The 19,793-nt window shown below is 42.2% G+C and overlaps 1 protein-coding gene and 1 long non-coding RNA gene across 11 annotated transcripts in view; one reads left to right on the forward strand and one right to left on the reverse strand.

Moving 5' to 3' along the window:
- Window positions 1-6,065, forward strand: part of LOC128327144 (uncharacterized) — a 34,204-nt gene extending 28,139 nt beyond the window's left edge. Inside the window, exons 3-4 of the long non-coding RNA XR_008308498.1 lie at window positions 503-550; window positions 5,707-6,065. This is a non-coding gene — a long non-coding RNA (uncharacterized LOC128327144). The remainder of the gene's footprint in view (window positions 1-502; window positions 551-5,706) is intronic.
- Window positions 1-19,793, reverse strand: part of LRP1B (LDL receptor related protein 1B) — a 1,420,219-nt gene that overhangs the window by 82,101 nt on the left and 1,318,325 nt on the right. For 9 of the 10 annotated variants that reach the window (XM_053255348.1, XM_053255339.1, XM_053255366.1 and 6 more), the window contains 5 exons: window positions 19,485-19,607; window positions 17,684-17,821; window positions 6,363-6,497; window positions 4,598-4,717; window positions 981-1,222 (listed from right to left, as the gene is read on the reverse strand). In XM_053255348.1, the coding sequence (XP_053111323.1) occupies window positions 981-1,222; window positions 4,598-4,717; window positions 6,363-6,497; window positions 17,684-17,821; window positions 19,485-19,607 (758 nt within the window). The remainder of the gene's footprint in view (window positions 1-980; window positions 1,223-4,597; window positions 4,718-6,362; window positions 6,498-17,683; window positions 17,822-19,484; window positions 19,608-19,793) is intronic. The other variant, XR_008308477.1, reaches the window with a different exon arrangement.

Here is a 19,793-nt window from a genome sequence, read left to right on the forward strand (position 1 = left end):
CTTTCAACTTCAAATACCCTGCAGAAGCACTCCCATGTGAATAACTTGGAGGCTTAGGGCTCCGGAAAGTCTTCAAATTTGAAGTGGATGTTGAGAGCTTCAACTGTTTCAACGGAACAGTCCTCAGTGTTGACATCAATGTCAATCTCGACGTCGATGAGAGGGGCTCTCCCGGTGTTGATGGGCTCAAGACCACAATCATTGTAGATTGTGGCACAGAGCTAAGAGCCCAGTTTTCCCTCATTTGCTTTGAGAAAGATAGTCAGATCTTGCAAGTAGAGACGTTATGCCCTTCACCTAAGCAAATAAAGCAGAAGTCATGGAGATCCTTTGAGGGGAGTTTTATGTTGTAGCCCTCAAACATCTTAAACTTTCCCCCCTCTTCAGCCATAATCTGTCCTCGTAGTCAGTCAGTTCTGTTGTTAGTGGCACTGCCATCGTAGCCAAGCCGTTTTGTAGTCAATAAAACCAAAAAGACAATCCTTTTTCTTTTTATTTTAAGATTGTGAAAATCTCAGAAGAGGCATTCCACCACAAGGATCCTATGCAGGTGCAGTACCCCTATTCTTATGGCTGTCAATGGATCGCGATCCAGATCTAAAGATTGCTTGCATTAAAAGCCTGGCCGTCCAGCAGCATGGAGAGGGATTCTATTTTGAATTAAATAACAAGGCAGTGGGAGAAGTCCTTGACCCTTTCCCCTCATGCCAGCTTTGCCCCCCATTCCTCCCTTTCCAAGCTATTCTTCCTCCCTTCAAGATTCTCAAAGAGTGTTTGTGGGGAGAAGACATGTTTAGAAACATGACAAAAGCAATATTCTGAATTAAAGGAGATTAACAAGAACTGAGAATTAACAAAATCTTGATTATTTGAATTTTTTATATTTAAACATTATCTTCATAAGTAATTCACCAAACCAAAATAAAAGATCTCCAGAATTCATAAAAATGAGGAAAAATATAACAGCTTGATTTACTTACTATCACACCACTACTGCTTTGTCTTCTTTCTCCCTCATGGACTTTTTTATAGAAAATTCCTCCTGGATTAAACTGAGTACTCCAAATGATCATTTCCCCTTGATAATACAGATCCATTCCAGTTATTCTTGAATTATGTTCAATGTGTGTAATCTGTTGATGAACATCACTGTAGTTGAATGGATATATAAAACCCAGGATATCAGTGTCATTAGCAATGTAGAGAACTTGATCTTCAGAGCCTGGAGATTATTGTAATAAAATACAAAAATAAAGTAAATTTCAACTACTAAGCAGCAATGCTCATTATGCTTGTCAAATGTTCATATTTATATGGATTTTCTCTCTCTAAACTTCTGTTGCAATCCATATTCTTCCACTTACTTACCCCTGGATACTTAAACATACATCCCACTGAAATCAATGGAACATTATCAAGATAATTCCAAAGTTAAGTACAGTGTGGAATAAAACTTGATATTTTAATGGTTGCATGTAGATACTTTACAGTTTTGTATTAATTGGGTCTAACACACAGGTATCACATATGCAGAAATAATACATAAATAGGACCACCCTTAGTACTAAAGCTCATTGTAAGTCTTACAATATCATCTAAAAGTTAAGTTCTTTTTAAAATTCTCCTCCTCCATGCAGTGTTATAATTATAGTTAAGTGTGAATTTGATGTCTGTTTAATATATTATTCCTATAATTAATGAAAGAATGTCAGTCTTTTTCATGTGAACAGCATGTATAGGAATGATAAAAAAAATACCAGCCGTTATATGTACAAAACATACACATCATCAAACAATTGTACGCATATAAATTTATATCACTGCAATAATTGTTCTTTAATTGTATGGGCTGGTTCCACAAAACCATGAACAGCAAGGAACAGTGCTAGCATTGTTCTTCAAATATTTAGAGAGTTGTTCAAACATTGCTATAATAGGTAGCTTCTTACATATGGTACTTTTGAATTGTTGCTGGGTTTGGTTTATTGAGATCAGTTTATTTTGCTGATTATTATTTTCACTTATTATTTTAATTGTAAAACACTGTAGATGTTTTTATAAATTGTGGTAAAAGCACACAGGTAAAAGCATCCACCCACAAATAGGAAGGAAGGAAACAGCCACAGTACAGTAGCAGTTGATTAAAGAGTAGATACCAACAAGTTTCGAGAAACACTCTTCTTCAAGTTGAGTATTCTGCTTTGTAAACCACTGCCCTGAAGAAGAGTCTTTACTCGAAACATGTCGGGATCCACTCTTTACTAAACTGCTACTGTACTGTTCCTGGTTCCTTCCTTGATAAATTGTGGTATAAACATATTTTAAAACAACAATGGCTGACATGATGAGCAGAGTAACATGGCCGGTTCTCAATACCTATGCTGCTGTAGGTGCAAGAGCACTAATACTTAATATTGCTCCATTGCCATTACATAAAGATACTTCAGTTGGAAAATTACTGTTGTGCATTGTTTAGACATTCACAGCACCGCAGATGGTTGAGAACTGCCTGCTTTAATCTATGCAGAATGTCAACCAATATAAATATAGCAACTTTAGTCCTTTAAGTTTCAATGGGACTACTCTGAGTAATTTTCCTCATCATGGCAGCCACTATATTTAAGGATGAAGGGTACAAACTGTACTATTTGATGTTGTATTGTTTTAGCTATCCCTTGATGAATAAATCCCCAGAATGTAATTTTATTTATTTATTAATTTATATCCTGTTCTTCCTCCAAAGAGCCCAGAGCTGTGTACATGGTTATGTTCATCCTAAACAACAACCCTGTGAGGTAGGTTAGGATGAGAAATACATGACTTGCCCAGAGTCACCCAGTGAGTTTCATGGCTGAATGGGCATTTGAACTCAGGTATCCCCAGTCCTAGTCCTACACTCTAACCAATACACCACACTGGCTCTCTTTGCACTAATATAATTCATTTGAAGTATATAATCAATTATTATTCTGTAAAAAAGAATGTGAAAGAACTAGTACTTGTTTTTGTACAATCTTTATTCCAAGATTAAAGGCCTTGCTCCAATACCAGGATTACTTTGGACTGTAGATTATATGATTTATCTGTGGTCATTATTATACAAATCAATTGGGTCTTGAATAGGTTCCCAGGAAAAAACGTCCTCCATATATGACTCTATTTTCAAATATAAAAATTACCAGCACAAAGCCGTAACATGCAGTTTTTAGTATTGAAGTATATCTCCTCAGGGGCGTATCTAGGGTAGGGCAGGCAAGGCATTTGCCCCGGGCACCACTTGAAGGGGGGAGCCATTTTGTAAATCAAAATTTTTTTAAATGGCTGCCGAAAACAAAATGGCCACCGTGCATGCTCAAATGGCCACTGTGAGGCCCTAGGTCATGCCAGGCCTTGCAGAGGCCATTTGAGCATGCATGGTGGCCATTTTGTTTTCAGCAGACTATTTTTTTTAAAAAAAGATTATTTTTAAAAATGGCTTCCGCACATGCTCAAATGGTCCCTGTGAGGCCCTAGAGGTCAGCGGGGGGAGGGGGGACCTATGCAGACCACCCCAGCCTTTAGGAAGCTCCCCAAAAGGGCTACAGGTAAATATAAATAAATAAATAGATTATTTATATATATATATATATGAATGACACTGTACACATATTCAGATTGGCACTATGTACAGAGAATCAGGGCTTGTGAATACTGAGCTGAAGCTTATGAGTTAGGATTGTATTGATTTGCTCTTACTTTGCTTCTTGTGATAAGTGAGTTAAATGTGATGTCTTAATAATATGGCTATTAATGGTGAGTTTGTCCTTGAATCAGTGTGAAATCCTTAGTATTAAGGCCCACTGGGAGTTTCTTGCTCTCTTTCTCTTATTTTAACTGTCTTTCTGAAATACTAGAATATATTCCAAGCAGTGACAGTTTACTCTGCATATCCTTTCATTATTTTCAGAGTATGTGGGGAAAGTAGAATTCTACATTTATTTTTAAAACTTATGTAATGGTGATGCTACAATGCATAGTAGAGAATTAGACAGGCACTTCTGTTGACTTGTATTTTACAGCTGATATTATGGTAAAGTTATCTAAAAGATGGGTGTCAGATGTTTGGACAGGGGGCGCAATTTTAGTGTTTGCCCTAGGCGCTATTTTCCCTAGATACACCTCTGTATCTCTTCAGTTGTGCCATTACATTTTCCAGCACAGGACACAATGCCCACAAACAAAGGGACCTCCAAAGTGCTCATTTCATCTCTCCTTCCCAGCATGTTTGCCAGGGCAGTCTGGAGAATGGAAGACCTGCATGCACCACCATTTTCATTCTGTTGTCTCTTTGGTGCTGTGCAAGTTAGTCAAGATCCAAATCTTGAGTAACTTGACATGTACAGGAAAAGAAGTCTGAGAGTATACAAAGGGTATGCACAGACCTGCTATTCTCCGCACTGTCCTAGTGTGCTGCTTCCACATGGGTGTTCTCTCAGAGGGAAGGAGAAGAGACATTTAGTCCTATGTGTATTGCATTTTCATGACCACTAATCCCTTGAATGGGGAAGAATCTAGCTCAATGCATCCAGTAATATCATCGGTGGTTTTGTGTGCTTACCTTTAGCAACGCAGCTGCTATTCCTTTCTTTGTAATTTTTTTCACAGGTACATTTGTATGATCCTTTTATATTGGTGCAGAGTTGGGAGCAGATGCCAAATATTGCACATTCATTGATATCTAGGGGTAAAAACACCATTACTTATTTCAAATTATAGCCACCATTACTAATTTCAATTTATAGAGACGAAAGTTTGGGCGCTATATAAATGTGATCAATCAATCAATCAATCAATCTGCTCTAAATGCCATAGTTATTTAATAATTTGTTGCAGTTGACACCAGGGCTCCATCCAGTCTAATTTCTTTACTGTTAGGCCTGACACCTGAGGATATGGACAAGATTCTTGTAGAGGCTAATTTTACCATGTGTGCTCTTGGTCCATGCTCATCCTGGCTCATTAAATCTGTCAGGCAGGGTTTTTGAACTTGGTCACAATCACAAATATGATATAGGCCTCATTGAGGGGAGATGAGTTCCGTGCGTTTCTTAAGGAGACTATGGTGAAAGCCCTTCAAAACAGCCATTGCTTGACTCAGCCAATTTAATTAATTACTGTACTGTTAAATTGGCTCCATAAGTTATTGTTTTTGAACAAAGTGCTCAAACACAATGTGGTGCACCAGCTCCTAGGAATATACATTCATTTGATAATGAATGGAAAAGTGAAATGAAACAAGTCCATTATTTTCATTCATTACTAGTAAGAAAATAAATGCCAGAATTATTAATGAGTTACAAATGTTGGATATGGATGTGGTTTATGCAGAACCTATTTGGAATTTTTCAGGAATAGGTGCCTCTTTGCACCTCACCAGGTATTTTCCTGCATGATGCAGACCTTTGTTTTCCATTGATTTTCAATGGAATGAAACCACTCAATTGTAATCAATGGGAAATAAAAAAACTCTGCAAGCCTAAACATTTTCTGTGAATTTGAAGGAAAACACAAAAGACACAGACAGCAGAAGAGCACTGAAAGCAATGGGAAGCAGAAACAAATGAGAATAATGAAAATAAATGAATTAATAACAGAGTGAAAACAAACAACCCGTAACAGTTCTCTCCCCCCCACCCCCGCTTTTTCTTTCCTTTGAAACTTATTTAGGTCCATTCCAATCTGATTTCCAATCCAAGTTTGGGACTGAAATGGCCTTGGGCACCCTGGCGGATAAGCATACTAAGAGACTGATGAGTGAAGTGAACCTGTTGATCCTCCTGGACCTCTCAGCAGCTTTTATTACCAACAGCCATGATATTGTTCTGGGCCTCCTATCAAGAAGGGATTATGGAAGCACTATTTTGCAGTGACTCTAATATTTCCTGTAGGATAGGTGTTAGAAGGTGGTGTTGGGGGTCCTCGGTTCTACCTTGTGTCCTGGGAGACACTTGCAGATATGTGGGATAAAGACCCGGGAGGAGTCACTGAAAGAAAATACCTTCATTGCTAGAGTATATCAACAAGGAAATAAAGGCTCATTCCCTGTGATGTGATTTAATTTGTTTGGGTGAAGTAGGGATAGAACAAAGCCAATCAAATCCTAGAGGTTTGCAGATGTTTCAAAACACATTCACTAGATTATGAATGGTTGACTTACCCGTACCAAAAAGTTTCTTCTTAATTTATTTTCCCAAAAGTGAACTGAAATCCCGTAACCACACACGACTGCTGCTGAAGGCAGTCGTCTGACATTTATTATACTTAGTCTTTTTATGAATAATTTTTAGAAGACAAAGATTTCAAAGTAGTTGCTCAGGAAATACCTTCACATTGCCAGTTTTTCCTGTTCCTTTGAAATCCCGGCTTACACTGACAGAAAAGAGATGTTTTGGTTTTATTACAATAGGCGTCATCACCGCAAGGGTTCACATTATTTTCACAGCTATATTCAGTTAGGCCTAAAATGAGATGAAAAGCAATATAAAATCAAATGGATTCTTGGATCCTGTTAAAACATTTGAATGCATTAGAAACTATAATTTCCATATTAGCCCTAGAACACTCATGGCCACTCTCTCTCCTCCTATAGTGGATGGAGAATTTTCGTATCCAAAGAAAATCAACATTAATTTTGTGCAACCCGCTGCACAACATGTCAATTAAGTCAGACCCAAATAAACTGCAGAGGAAAGTTCTGAACTGTATCCTCCCATTGAGAATACAGCAGGGCCTGATTTGCACTGAACAATGCATTTTCTGAGTTTCATCTCACAACTTTCTGTGAGGCGAGCAGCTGAGGTATTTATAACTGTTTGCTGGTAGCCGCCTCCCTTCACCTTCAGGACCTCCTCTCCTGGCCAGTCCTGTCCCATCCTGTGAGATCTTCTCAGGTTGCCCTTCTTTCAGTCCCTGGTATTAGAGAGGTCCATGGTACTAGGGCCCGTGGAAGGGCTTTCCCTGTTGATGCCCCCCTACTCTGGAACTCCCCCCCCCACCTGATTTGGTCTGTCTCCTCCCTTTCAGCTTTTAAATCCTTGCTGAAGACATTTCTTTTCCATCGGGTGTTTGTCCTTTATTTTAAGTGCTGTTGTTTTTTTAATCTTAGATGCTGTTCTTGCCATGGCACCACCCTGAGTCTGTGGATTGGGTGGTATATAGTAAATAAGTAAACAAATAAAATAAAATTTGGGAGCATGGCAATGGCAACGGCAAGAAGTCTGCAGGTGATCTCAGGTTTTTTCTGAGCATGCCTCTATGGTGCTGAAGAAGCTCAGGTCATCATCAGTCACTGCTGCTTCTCTGGCAGAATCTCCAAGTGGCCCACAGCTTCAAGCCTTGCCGGGAAACATTTGTACTCTACTGCAGTGGCTTGAAACGAGGGCTGGAGGGAACCTGTCTGGAGTAAGCCGCAAGCAGTAAAGAGCCCCTGGTGGTGCAGTGGTAAAACTGCCGCCCTGTAACCAGAAGGTTACAAGTTCGATCCTGACCAGGGGCTCAAGGTTGACTCAGCCTTCCATCCTTCCGAGGTCGGTAAAATGAGTACCCAGAATGTTGGGGGCAATATGCTAAATCATTGTAAACCGCTTAGAGAGCTTCGGCTATAGAGCGGTATATAAATGTAAGTGCTATTGCTATTGCTATTGCTAAGCAAGCATTCAACTGCAGGGCCAGGCTCCACATACCAGAGTGTGGATAGCGGGGCTCAGGCAGGTTCTGGCAAGAGCGAGCCCCAGCCTGTGAGGGTCTTAGCCCTCTTGGGTGAGATTAGTGCTCAGTTGGTAACACTGGAAGGGAGGCAGGGTGGGGTTCCGCCCCTTTATTTACCAACTTCCCTCTCGGCATAGGTCAATCTGGTGTGGTGTAAAACCCAGTGGTACCACTGTGGAACGAGTAGTGGATGGCTAGGGTGGTTAGGGAGCATGTCATACAAATACCATCTACTGCTGTCTTGGCTCATCTAGCCTTTATCATGCAATGTGTGGGCAGGTGGGGCATTGCCTCTCGGGTCTGCTCTCGCCAGCCCAATCTCCCACTAGTGAGGTTTCTAGGATTTCTGGGCCTCAAGGTTCATCTGACAGATGTGGCCACCCACAATGCTGGTTCTTGCACTTAAGCAAGTATTTAATGAAGTACTTATATACTAGCTGAACCAGGCGAAGACCATCTGTACCTCTAGTCCCCCCCCAGCTTTCTTCCCCACAAGCCCACTACCAGTCGCCACTTTCCCCCCCAGCCCGCTGCTGCTTTCTTCCGCCTCCCCCCTGCTGGCTGCCGCTTTCTCCCGCACACACACCCTGCCGTGGCTTTTTTCTCCCCCCCCCATCCGCACTCTGCTGCTGCTTTCATCCACCCGCCACTGCTGCCACTGCTGCTTTCTTCCCCCTCTTCTCCTCCCTCCTCACTCGGCCAGGCCTCTTGCCGGAAATCTTGCAGCATGTCATGAGAGTTCCACTGCCAAATCCTGGGCACGCATGCCGGCTAAGAGAATTAAATATATAGATAGATTATTCAAAGGTCTTATAATTCATGACTGGGGTCTACTTGGATGGCCTATGATGAACTTTTCCAGATGCACTGCATAATAGACAAGGCCATCCCATGGAGAGCTTTAGGAGGAGAGCCGGTCGTGTTAGCAAGTATGAATTGTTCCCTATGCTAAGCAGGGTCCATCCTGGTTTGCATTTGAATGGGAGACTACATGTATGAGCACTGTAATATTATACCCTTAGGGGACTGCTCTGGGAAGAGCACCTGCAGGCTTGCATGCAGAAGGTTCCAAGTTCTTTCCCTGGTATCTCCAAGATAGGGCTGAGAGACTCCTGCCTGCAACCTTGGAGAAGCCGCTACCAATCTTGGTAGACAATACTGAGCTAGATGGACCAATGGTCTGACTCAGTATAAGGTCCTACATTGGTCTGAGGGCATTTTGTTTATCTAAGAATCTTAAATCAGCATCGGGCCTAGAAGAAGTAGTGTGCATGAAAATATTTAGAAAGACATTGAGGCCAGTAGGTGGTCGGGGCCATATGCAAGCCTGCCTCTGCCCAATCTTAGGATTTTCCCTTTGAGAGTAGTTCCAAAGAAAGCACATGGGGAAGTCAAGTTGATTCATCATTTATCCTATCCAAGGGGCAACACGTTGAATGATTTTATTGACCCGGACCTTTGCTCAGTCAGATATGCCTCTTTGATGCTGCAGTGGCCCTTGTGCACCAGAGTGGGCTGGGTGATATCAAGTTGGCCTTTTAATTGCTGCCAGTGCATCCAGACGACTTTGATTTGCTGAGATTTAGATTTGAAGATACATCTTTATTCGATAAGGCTCTCCCCATGGGCTGTTCTGTTTCATGTTCTACATTTGAAAGTTTCAGCACCTTTATTCAATAGCACATTTATGGCTTTGACTCTTCTACACAAGTTCAATGACTTCTTGACTGTGGGCCCTCCCAGCACTGATGCCCGTGCCTTCCATGCCCTTTTAATGGCCGAACCTGGGGCTCCCTTGACTCCTGGGAAGACCGAGGGTCCTTCCACAACTGTACAATTTCTGGGCATTTAACTTAATTCTGCACAGGAGGTGTCTCATTTGCTCATGGACAAACTGCAGGAAAGAAAGCTGAGTCTTCAATTTTTTCTTGAAAAAGAAGGCCACATTCAGAGACTTCCATGTCCTCATGGGCACCTTAATTTTGCCTGCGAAGTACTTGATCCAGGGAAGGGGTTTTGTCATCACATTTATTTATTTTGCGTATTTTATACTGCCCAATATATGCATTTCTGAGCCGTTTGCACACTAAAACCAATTTAAAATAGCCAACAATAATAAAACATTAAAATGATTCAAACAATTTAAAATCTCAGTATAAACTTTAAAACTTGGTAACTAAAAGGCCTTATTAAAACGGTAATCAAGTATACATCTCCAGCTGTTTCTTTAAAACCTGCAGAGATGAGAAGACAACTATTTGATTTGGGAGTGCATTTCAGAGTCTTGGGGCAGCCCTAAAGAAGGCCCAATTCCGAGTCACCAAGCACACTGGTGGCAACAGCAACTGGATCTCCCCTGATTATCTTAATAGGTGGCAGAGTTTATGAAGGAGGTGGCATTCCCTTAAATACGCTGGACTCAAGCCATTCAGGTCTTTGTAGGTAAATAACCAGCACTTTGTATTTGCCCTGGAAACTTATTGGCAGCCAATGTAGTTCTTTTAAGATGGGAGTAATGTGGTCATTTTGGCTAGCCCTGGCGACCAACTTGGCTGTCACATTGTACACCAATTGGACTACATACAAAGACAGCCTAAAGTAAAGCATGTTGCAGTAGTCAAGCTTGGAAGTTACCAACATATGCACCACTGTTTTCAGTTCATTCTTCTCCAAAAATGGTTGTAGCTGGTGTATCAGTTGAAGCTGATAACAAGCACTCCTGGACACTGCCTCAGCCTGAGAAACCGTTGGGAGGTTTGGGTCCGGAAGTACTCCCAGACTACATACCTGCTCCTTCTGGGGGAATGTAACCCCATCCAGAATAGGCAGATCTAAACCACTTCTCAAGTCCTGACCTATCGCAATAAATAGCTCTGTCTTGTTTGGATTCAGCTTTAGCCCATTACTGACTACAGACAAGCATTAAGGGAAGTTATGTCATTCCTGATGAAGTTGACATGAAGAAATAGATTGGGTGTCTTCAAGATATTGATAACACTCTGCACCAGATTCTCTAAACAGTTTAATATAGATGTTAAAAAGCATTGGTGACAAAATGAAACCCTGCAGAACCCCATACAGTAGCTCTCATTTAAAACAGCAAGTCTCCAAGCAACACCCTCTGGAATCTATCTGAGAGGTAGGAGTGGAACCACTGTAAAGCAGTACTCCCAACTCCCTCAGACAACCCAGAAGAATACCATGATTGATGCTTTCAAAGGTGCTGAAAGATCCAAGAGGAACAAGAGAGTCACACACCCCAAGTTGATTTCTAATTGGAGATCATCCAACAGGTCAACCAAGGCTGACTCTGTCCTATAGCCCATCTGGAAGCTGTTTTGAAATGGGTCCAGATAATCTACTTCCTCCAAGATTGCCATGTCCTAGGTATGGATAATGAAATTATAGATGCCCTTTCACCCTTTCAGTCTTCCAGGTTCAGGGAGCTTGCACCCAAGGCAGATCCAGAGCCACTACCACTTCCACTGAACATTTGGACTTGAGGGAGAGTTGAGGTAACCTGAGCGTTGATGACATCCCTGGCCCAACAGGACCTCCTACAAGAGGGGCTTTTGTCAATTCCTGGAATTTTTAGGCCCACACAGCTTGTGGGGTTCTCAGGGACTGTTTGCAGGTCATATTTTACAGTTTCTGATTTCTCTTCACAGGAAAGGGCTCTCTACATGCTCCATTTTGATGTGTGAGCTTTAAATTGTTCCAGGAAGAAGGTGAACACCAAAGTAGTTAAGATTCTCTCCTGAGAAAAGGGGGGGCGGGCCGGGGGGATTAATTGATCAACCTGAATTTCGCTTTGCCAGGCCTGATTTTTTCAGCCAAGATGGCATACATCTGTCACAGCTTGGAGGTACGGCTTACATAGCGGGACTAATGGTGGGCATTACCCTGGTCTTAGCTGGGAATCTGAGTGGCTGGTGAGGTGTGGTTTATTAGGGCACTTGCCTGTGGCAGTGGGAACTGGAGAGCAGCTTGAGGATAATACTCAGGGGGAATAAATTCAACAGGATAGGGAGTGTTTCCTCTTTATGTTATTGTTTTGTTAAATGGGCATGCTGAGCTGATATACCACCTTGGTTTGGTATAGGATTTGACTTGGCTTGGCTTGGCCTTGTTCCCATATGCACATGTTGACCTTTGCCCTTACTGCAGCTGAGGGCACTACTGGGGAGGAGAGATATTCCTGCTATGTATTGGGTTGGTTTTTTTTGGTTTAAACTGCTCTCTAGCTCCCCTTTGTCTTCAATCAGATGCTTGTGTTGTGTTAATTTTATGGTTGCCGATATTTTAAAAAATTGACCAGGCTTTTGCCTGAGCCCCTTACCCATAGTTTTGTTACCTGGCTTCTTCATTTTCTCCATGCAAATGTATACTATGACTGTGAGGCAAGAGAACATTTGTGTGCCTTCTATGCATGCAGTCTTTCTCCCCTGAGTTTCCCCCACAGCAACAGCTCTGACAGAACTACCAGTGTGCTTTTGTAAAATTGCAAAGTTTGATCAGTATTCTGGAGTCTTATAGTACAAGAGCTGTTCGAAGAGAAATTCAGCTAAAAATAGTGCATGTGTATCAGATCTCTTGCCAAACTGCACACTGCCTTTTAAATGCAGCAGTGTTTAAAGTTTGGAGATGGTGTGCATCTGCTAATGGAGAAACATTAAAAAAAAAAAACAAAAAACCCAAACCTGGGTTCACACACAGATGGTGTTTGGCCCTGGCCTCCTTGGCTTGCCAGCTGCTTCTGTCTGAGACAACAGAGAAAAGGTTTATGACAAAAGCCTTACAGCATCCAATACCTCCTCTTTCTGCTTTGGTCTGTCTTGTAGCAGTGGAAAAGAGGTTGGGGCTATCTTCTCAGAAGCCTCCCTCCCATCCATAATTAGCTTGTGGCAAACCACAAGGGATAAGCAAGAATCCAAACTATTACTAGCCATCACATATGATGTAATCTGCATTCAACACAGAAGCATCTGGCTGGACAAGGTGTGTGGGGGTGGGGGGGTGCGGGGAGTTGCTCACTCTACAATAATTATAAAGCTTGTGTTTCAGATATAGATATCAATGATATAAAAATCTTTGTACATGCTATTGGCTAGTTGGGTTGGGAAGTTTTCCAGAACAATTCTCCCTACTCCTTCAACACTCAAGAATATCACTGGACCTGTCCACTTGTCACTAGAGCCTTAAAATACTTCTTGGGTGTGTGTGAAGGAATGAGTCCTGAACGTCCTCTTTTTGTATATAAGATTTTAAGTTGCAATTGCCTTGCTTATTTAATGTGTTAGGAAAGCTGTACGGGGGCCAAAGGTTCATGGCTCCTGATCTACAGTGTGCTTTCAGAGGGAGAAGAGTATGAACATTAAATTTTTAGAGGGAAGTGGAGATTTGATTTTATGGGGTATGTTTTGAAAAATGGAGAGAACTTAAATTGTGTTGATTGAATGGTTTGGGAAAATGAGAGGGAAGTTAGAGAATATAAGGAGGCTGCCTTTAGCAGTTTTAGGGCAGACCAAGTGAAGGAGCTGAGGGCAGTTCAGGTTGGAGAACTGAAGAGTCAGAGTGAAGATCAAGTGGACATAAGGCTGGAAAGAGTTGCAGAGCTGGAGTGGGAAAGAAGAACGGAAAAGAATTGCTGAGAAAGAGGGCTAAAAAATCACTAGGAGAGAGTCAATCTCTCTTGAGAGCTGAATCACTCACCAGGAGTCTGGGACTGAAACCCAAGAACTATGAAGTGAGAGCAGGACCTAAGGTTAAGGTTAGGACCTAAGGACAAGCCGGGTTTGCTGGAGAAGCTGAGGTGATTGCAGAAGACTCTGGGTAAGGACTCTGAAGTTAGGGCCCATTGTTAGGCAAGTGAGTTTGGATGTGTTTTGATCACATTTTATTTCTTCTTTGTGTTCATTTGGTTGCTGATTTTAAATTTTGTAAAGAATTTTTTTCCAAAGAAACTATTATTTTAAATTGAACTGTTTTCAAATTAAAATTTCTTCTTTGTATTTAAATCTTTTGAAGCGTTTGTCTGTTTTCTTCACTCCACCCCCAAAGCCTTTACCACATGACTTAATTTTTAATATAACAGAAGTTGTAAGGCTGCTTTCAGTAGAAAGCCTAAAAGTCTACTTGGTAGCAGTGGTTAAACCTAAAAATCATGGGGCTGGTAGAGACCGTACTGTGACACGTGGTGGCAACGTGATCCATGACAATGTGTCTGCTTGATTCTCTGTGAACAGCTGTTGGTGTTCAGGACCTGGACAAACTTAAGGGAAGCATTCTCAGTGGATGTGCAGAATCTTGTTTTATATTCCAAAGTGTACAAGTACATTTGCATTGATTGATTGATTGATTGAAGTGATGTCAAGTACATGTCGGCTGTCAGCAACCACATAGATAGATTCTCTCCAGGATGATCTTGATGATCTCAACTTGGGTTTTAAGGTCTCTCAGTGGTGCATTCATTGCTGTCATAATCGAGTCCATCCACCTTGCTGTTGGTCGTCCTTTACTTCTTTTTCCTTCAACTTTTCCCAGCATTATGGACTTCTCGAGGGAGCTGGGTCTTCACATAATGTCCAAAGTATGAGCCTGGTCATTTATGCCTTGAATGAAAATTCTGGATTGATTTGTTTTATGATCCATTTGTTTGTTTTCCTGGCTGTCCATGGTATCATCAAAAGTCTTCTCCAGCACCAAAGTTCAATAGCATCAATACTTTTTTATCTTGCTTCTTCAAAGTCCAGCTTTTGCATCTATAGAGTATCACAGGAAAACCATTGTCCAAACAATTCTAATCTTTGTTGATATAGACACGTCATGGCATCTAAATATCCTTTCCAAGGCTTTCATTGCAATCCTACCTACCAAGTGCTAGTCTGTGGTGTATTTCTTGATTGCTAGATCCTTTACTGTTGATGGTTGATCCTAAAAGGCAGAAGCTATACACCACTTCAATGTTTTCATTATCAATTCTGAGACTGGTTGCCGTACCCATTGCCATTAGTTTAGTAATCTTTACATTTAGTTGTAGTCCCATTTTTTTCACTGTGATCCTTGACTTTCATTACTAGAGCATGCAGATCATCCGCATTCTCAGCTATCAGAGTGGTGTCATCAGCGTAGCAAGTTATTGATATTTCTTCCTCCAACTTTAAAACCATGCTCATCTTCTTCCAATCCAGCTTCTATCATATAAATTGAATAAATAAGTAGACAACCTTGCCTTACTCCTTTGCTGATCTGGAACAATCTGTTTCACCATGTTCTATCTGGACTTTGGCTTCCTGCCCTATATAAAGGTTCCTCATGAGAACAATGAGATATTCTGGGACACCCATTTTTCAAAGGATATTCCACAACATGACATAGTTGACGCAATTGAAGGCTTTTCTGTAGTCAATAAAGCACATATGGACTTCTTTCTGGTATTTTTGGCTTTCTCATTTTGGCTTTCTGAAACCTACCTAAATGCCTACCTGGAGGTGGTAATGGGCTGGATGATAAATAACAAACTGAGACTGAATCCAAATAAGACAGAGGTACTTATTGTGGGGTGTTGGAACTCTGGACACAAATTCAATCTCCCTGTCCTGAACAGGGTGACACTCCCCCAGAAGGAACAGGTAAGCAGTCTGGTAGTGCTTCTAGATACAAACCTCTCTCTGGTGACTGAGGTTGAGGCAGTGGCCACCTCTTGAGATAAACATCCTCAGAACTGTAGTGCATATGTTAGTAACCTCCAGACTTGATTACTATAATGTGCTCTATGTGAGTCCGCCTTTGTATGTAGTCCAGAAACTGCAACCGGCACAAAATGTGGCAGTCAGGTTGGTCTCTGGGTCATCCTGAAGAGGCCATATTATATCAATATTACAAGAATTATACTGGTGGCTACCAATATGTTTCAGGGTAAAACCCTAAGTGCTGCTTTTAACCTATAAACCAGCTTAAGCCCAGGGTATTTAAGATAATACCTTCTACATTATGAGCCCCACCACCTACATTTGGGGAGGTCCATCTGCAGCTGCCACCAGCTTATCTGGTGGCTACTCGGGGAAGGCCTTCTCCATTGCTACCCTAAGGCTTTAGAACACACTCTTGGTTGAAATAAGAGCCTTCCCATCTCAGCTTTTAAAAGGGCTGTTAAGACACATTTATTCACCCAGGCTTTTAATTAGATTTATATAATATATTGTTGTTTTAATGTTTTAACTTTGTTTTTAAGCTGTTGTTTTATTGTAAACTGCCCAGAGATACGAGTTTGGGGTGATACACAAATATGATAAATAAGTAAATTTGAGGGAAATCATGTTTGATTTGCATTATTGTATATCCAAGCAGTAGGTTAATGAGAAATTTCCTTAGGTTGGTAGCTAGCCAACCACTTCATGGCAATTGAGGGGAGAGGAAATTTTATTTACATTTATTATTTATTTAAAATATTTATACCCTGACCTTCCAGCACAGGACAACTTACAGCATTCCCATCCTTACCTTTTGGCTCCATGAACTGCTGGTGAAGGAGGGCTGTGCCATAGCCAGAACTAGGGATGTGCACGGAACCATGGAGGCGTGGTCCAGCACCAGGGGGTGTCTCGCTTTAAGGTTGGGGGGTAGTACTTACCCCTCTCGCCGCTTTTCCCCCTCCGGCGCTCCACTTTGGAGCAAAGTTTTTGGGGCGGCAGCATTCCTCCCTGCCGCCCCTGCCCCCGACATTGCCCAGAAAAAGTGGAGTTACTTCTGTGCATGCACCTATTGCGGCATGCAACAACATCATGTGTGCACGCAACTTGTGACATGTGTGGCATGTGCGCGCTGCAGCAGTGGACATGTGCATGCCACAATGGGCGCATGCACAGAAATAACTTCCACTTTTTCTGGGCAACGACGGGGGCACAGATGGCAGGGAGGAACGCTGCCACCCCAAAAACTTTGCTCCAAAGTGGAGTGCCAGAGGGGGAAAAGTGGCAGGAGGGGTAAGTACTACCCTCCTGCCCTTAAAGTGAAACACACACACCCCCGCCAGACTGGCCCAATTCGAAACCGGTTCGGAGGCCTACAACATGGCCTCCAGACCGGTTCCGCGCACATCCCTAGCCAGAACCATACAAGCACACAGTGACTGACTGTATAGGTGTTCTGGCAAGGACACATGTTGCTGATTTGAGCTGAGGCACCTATCCAGTCAGCAACTCTGTACTTCCATGGCTGCATTTTCCATAGTGAACCACCTCATGGGTTGCTGCTGCATCCAAAGGGGCGTAACTACTATTAGGCAAGGGGAGGTGGTTGCCTGGGGGTCCCCACGCCTCGAGGGGCCCCCCAGAGGCAATTCACATGAGGCAAGTCACATGACTATATATTGTGAAGTATGTGTGTATCAGCGAGGGGCCCATTTTAAAGTTTTGTCTCTGGGCCCACTCCAGCCTTGTTACGCCCCTGTGCATCCAAGTATAACAAAATATGCAAATTCATATTCTCAGTCAGGTAATCACTAGCTCTTTTGCCCAGCTTCAAAACAAGTGAAGAAAATTCGTTCTATGAAGAAAATTCATAGAACGAAAAACACCTAATGTTAATCAAATGTACCACCTAATGTGCACACAGTTAAAACCATGTGGAAAGGAACAAGCAATGCTACTTTTTAAAATAGGACAATAACATGTTTCTGACAATGACAACTGAACTGCTACATGTCATAAACAAATCTCTAGTTGCATTCATGATGCTTCTCTAGGTCGTAGTACAAATTATTATTGCAGTCACACCGTACATATATAAACTATAAAACACTAGTTTAGGTGATGCTTTGTTCATGCTAATTTAAGAGCTACAAGATTATGTAGATTCTGTGTGGAAGGATGCAAGCATGTGTAATATCTTTTCAATCACAATAATGAACAGCTGGCAGCTTCTCAATCAAACATACTTGATTTGCAGCCTAGTTCATCTGAACCATCTCCACAGTCATCAAATTGATCACACTCTAGTTCCACAGGAACACACTTTTTATTGTTACAGGTAAACTCATCCTTCTTACAAGGTCTTGTCTTGTAGGTATTTTTGTCTGCAGAAATGAACAATTGACAGATGAACCATTACAAAAGTGGTAGTTGTACATATTATGTTTATATAATTAATGAATATAACATGAATGTGTAAGATAGAGAATTATGGATACAGTCCAACTTTTTGGGCGTGGAGACTTGCATTGTATGGATATGCAGCAATGGCCAGGCCAGAGCACGACAACCAAGCCTTTCCCACTGGAACATGTTGCATACCAGACCCCACTGGTGCATGCTATAACTGGTCAGGAGGAGTATGAGCTTCACACTGTGGAGCCTGAACTGCTCACTGCTTCAAGAAGGGGTCAGGAAACCAGGCAGCCAACAAGCAGAGAGTGAACCCTCCCTCCCCCATGCCCCTTTCTTTGCTGCTCTGTAATAACGTTGACAATGAAATGTTAAAACAGTGGATTTCAGGGTTCAAGGGGAAACTTGAAAAAATCTGGGATGTGCCACTATTTGGTGTTGGCTGGTGGTAAGGTAGCATGGACAAAGCTTGCATTCAGTTGTGGCCTCTCCTCATCACTGATGCCGCTGGTGCAAGCTCATGTGCTTGTGCTCTCATCCTCTCTCACCTCCAGAAACAAAACTGTCAACTTTGTTTCCACCATTTCAGGAGGAGACACTGCCAGGCAGTCACACACCCTGGAAGATGAAGCCGGTCCAGAGGGGAGGAAGAAGAGACATGGTGTTGGGACCAGTGAGGTGGGTTGGGGCCAGTGAGGGAGGCTGGATAGAGAGTGGCAAGGGATAGGACAGCAAGAGGGGATAACAGTGGTGGCAGCAAAGGCAAGGCAAAAATGACAGCTGCAATCAGATAGGGTGGTGGCTGTGGTGGGGCAGGGTGCCTACAGTCAAAACCCCATGGCACATTCACCACCTGAGTCTATAACCTTACCTTGCCTCATGTGGGAGCTGCTTCTTGATTTCCACCCAAACATAAGGGAAAGAAATCAGATCTTTTTCAAGCCAGGTTGAGGCTTGAAAGAAGAGCTGGTCTTGTGGTGGCAAGCATGATTTGTCCCCATAGCTAAGCAGGGTTTGCCCTGGTTGCATATGAATGGGAGACTTGATGTGTGAGCACTGCAAGATATTCCCCTCAGGGGATGGAGCCACTCTGGGAAGAGCAGAAGGTTTCAAGTTCCCTCCCTTGCTTCTCCAAGATAGGTCTGAGAGAGATTCCTGCCTGAAACCTTGGAGAAGCCGCTGCCAGTCTGTGAAGACATTACTGAGCTAGATAGACCAATGGTCTGACTCAGCATATGGCAGTTTCCTAAGTTCCTATGTTCCTCTCAAATTACTGCACAAAATGCCCTCCCAGACAGCCCCCAAGGTTGCAATAGATGCTCTGCCCTATCTCTTACTTGTCAGGCAGTGAGATGGAGGAGGAGCAGCTTCCCTGAATGTAAAAGTAGTACCTCCTTTTCCCTTCAAACTTCTCATCCTCCCTAACATATCAGAGTCATTGTAGCTCTTGGGACCAGTAATTTGTGACCCAATCAGTAAAGCATTGGGGTGGGGTGAGAGCTTTCCAAGTGAATTCTGAGGAATCTGGAGGGCATCTTAAAGAGCTCGGCTTTCATTTGACTTTGAGCTTTTTGAACCTCCCAAATCCTTTTGCAAGCCAACAGAACTTTGGTGTCATCTCTAAAAACCACCTACCACAGTGATCTTCATCAGAATCATCCCCACAGTCATCAATCCCATTACAAATCTGTTCACGTCGCAGACAGACCCTGTTGCTTCTGCATCGGTAAGGCCTTGTTGGAGGACATGGAAATTTTACTAAGAAAAATAAAAAATAATGCTATTGATTAAAAATATTTTGTGCATGAATCTGCATTTTATATTTACTCATCTGCTTCCCTTAGAGCCTCAAAAGTGATTATGTGGCTTGTTGATATAGATGAATAATTGTTTGTGGTTTTGTTTTTTACTGTAAGCACGTATTATATAAACTGCTGCTGCATG

This window comes from Hemicordylus capensis, chromosome 1 (genome assembly GCF_027244095.1).
Source record: "Hemicordylus capensis ecotype Gifberg chromosome 1, rHemCap1.1.pri, whole genome shotgun sequence".
NCBI classification, from domain to species: domain Eukaryota; kingdom Metazoa; phylum Chordata; class Lepidosauria; order Squamata; family Cordylidae; genus Hemicordylus; species Hemicordylus capensis.